General features: G+C 37.9%; 1 protein-coding gene across 6 annotated transcripts in view; it reads right to left on the bottom strand.

The window, feature by feature from the left end:
- The window catches only part of KIAA2012 (KIAA2012 ortholog), a 102,777-nt gene that overhangs the window by 78,969 nt on the left and 22,156 nt on the right, over positions 1–1,652 (bottom strand). For all 6 annotated transcript variants that reach the window (XM_019554519.1, XM_019554520.1, XM_019554522.1 and 3 more), the window contains exon 4: positions 1,016–1,174. In XM_019554519.1, the coding sequence (XP_019410064.1) occupies positions 1,016–1,174 (159 nt within the window). The remainder of the gene's footprint in view (positions 1–1,015; positions 1,175–1,652) is intronic.

Raw genomic sequence — 1,652 nt, 5'->3', positions numbered from 1 at the left:
CTTGCTGGGGTCGTTTGATCCCAGTACTTTTTCCTGCCATGGCAGGCAGTTGGACTTGATGATCTGCTCAGGTTCCTTCCGACCCTACCAACCATGAAACTATGAAGAATGCCCTACTCTCTCATTCCTACATCTGGCTCCTCATGGGCAGGGTTGAGCCATGTTTTTGCAGTCGCTTGTGCTGTAGCTGCTCATGCTTTGGATAAAGGCAGCTCCCTGCTCTTGAGACTCCCAGTCCATGCCTCTCTCAAGAAGCACTAACTTTAATTTAAAAAGTGAACATTTTAAAGAAGAGCTTCACATTTTCTGGGCTATATCCAGTTGTGGCTCCACAATTAAAATTGACCATTGAACAAAAATCAGTTCAGGGGCTGACAGAACAAGGGTACTGACCCTGACATATTACAGTCTTTACTAATTTCAGTGAGACTTCAAGGTATTTAGTACCTATTTGGATCAGGCTTTAAATGAGTTTTGGAACCATTAGGGCAGGATTCAGAAACGGGTCACCAGAACCACAGAATATCATGGAAGCAATGTTACATATGTCACAGTAATAACATGGTGCTTCTTCCTTCTTTTTATGTAGTGAAATAAACATTAGAGACATGGGTTCTTGTAGTTGCAAATGTGTTATGACTGTCTTGGCACAAAAAAGAAGACTAAAGAAGTGAACTTTCAATGTATAGTCCCTTAATTGTAAGCAAAGGGTGTGCATTTAAGTCCTTCTTTCTCACTTCTGGTAGTACTGCTTAATCATTCCTTTATTTTATCTATGGATCTCACTGAAGGATTCAGCAGGTTTTGGTTCTAATCTCAAACTTCCCATTATTAATCTTTGAAGTATATTTTTTCTATGAAAGTTCCTAGAAAAGAAGTCTATCTCAAAGATGATCATTTTAAGAAAAACATATTTCTTAAAAAAAGACTTAAATATTTACCTGATCTGCCTGGAGGCATACATTGGTGCATAGAACCTAATATCTTACACAAAGTAGTTAAAAAAATAAATTACCTTCTACTATATCTGGATGGGTATTTTGGTCCAGTTTTGCCCAGAAAGATGGAAACACAGGCAGCAGGTGATATTCTTCAGGTATAGCTGACAAGTTCTGCCGTCTTTTTCGGCAATCTGGGAAATTCTCCTGAAGTAACAAAGGGTCCCTGATATAGCCTGAAATGTAAAAATTACAGAGAAAAGATATCACCTGGCAGAGGACAAGAAATTATTTTAACTATAGTGGGTAGAACTAATTAAAAAAATTTGAATGTAAGTTTTGTTTAATAGATTTTGAAAATGAGTTTTTCATCAATTTTTTTCACAAAAGGTGTTGGGTTTTTAATGTTTCTATTTCAGTTTGACTTGTTTTCTCTTTTTTCCTCTCCTGCTTTTCCTTTTCTCTTCTGCTTGTGAGAAAGGGGAAGAGGACAATAGAAGGGAGAGAAATCCTAATGAAGCAAAAACTGAAAAAAGTAAATTTTTCCATGTATTGTAAAATAGAATTTCATAGTTTTCATAGACATTAGGGCTGGAAGGGACCTCAGAAGATCATCGAGTCCAGCCCCCCCTCCCAAAGGGCAGGAAGTCAGCTGGGGTCATAGGATCCCAGCAAGATAAGCATCCAATTTACTCTTGAAGGTGTTCAGTGTAG

This window comes from Crocodylus porosus, unplaced genomic scaffold (genome assembly GCF_001723895.1).
Source record: "Crocodylus porosus isolate Cpor-Errol unplaced genomic scaffold, CroPor_comp1, whole genome shotgun sequence".
NCBI lineage: Eukaryota > Metazoa > Chordata > Crocodylia > Crocodylidae > Crocodylus > Crocodylus porosus.
Note: the sequence above shows the minus strand (reverse complement) of the source record. Positions and strands in the feature narration are given on the sequence as shown.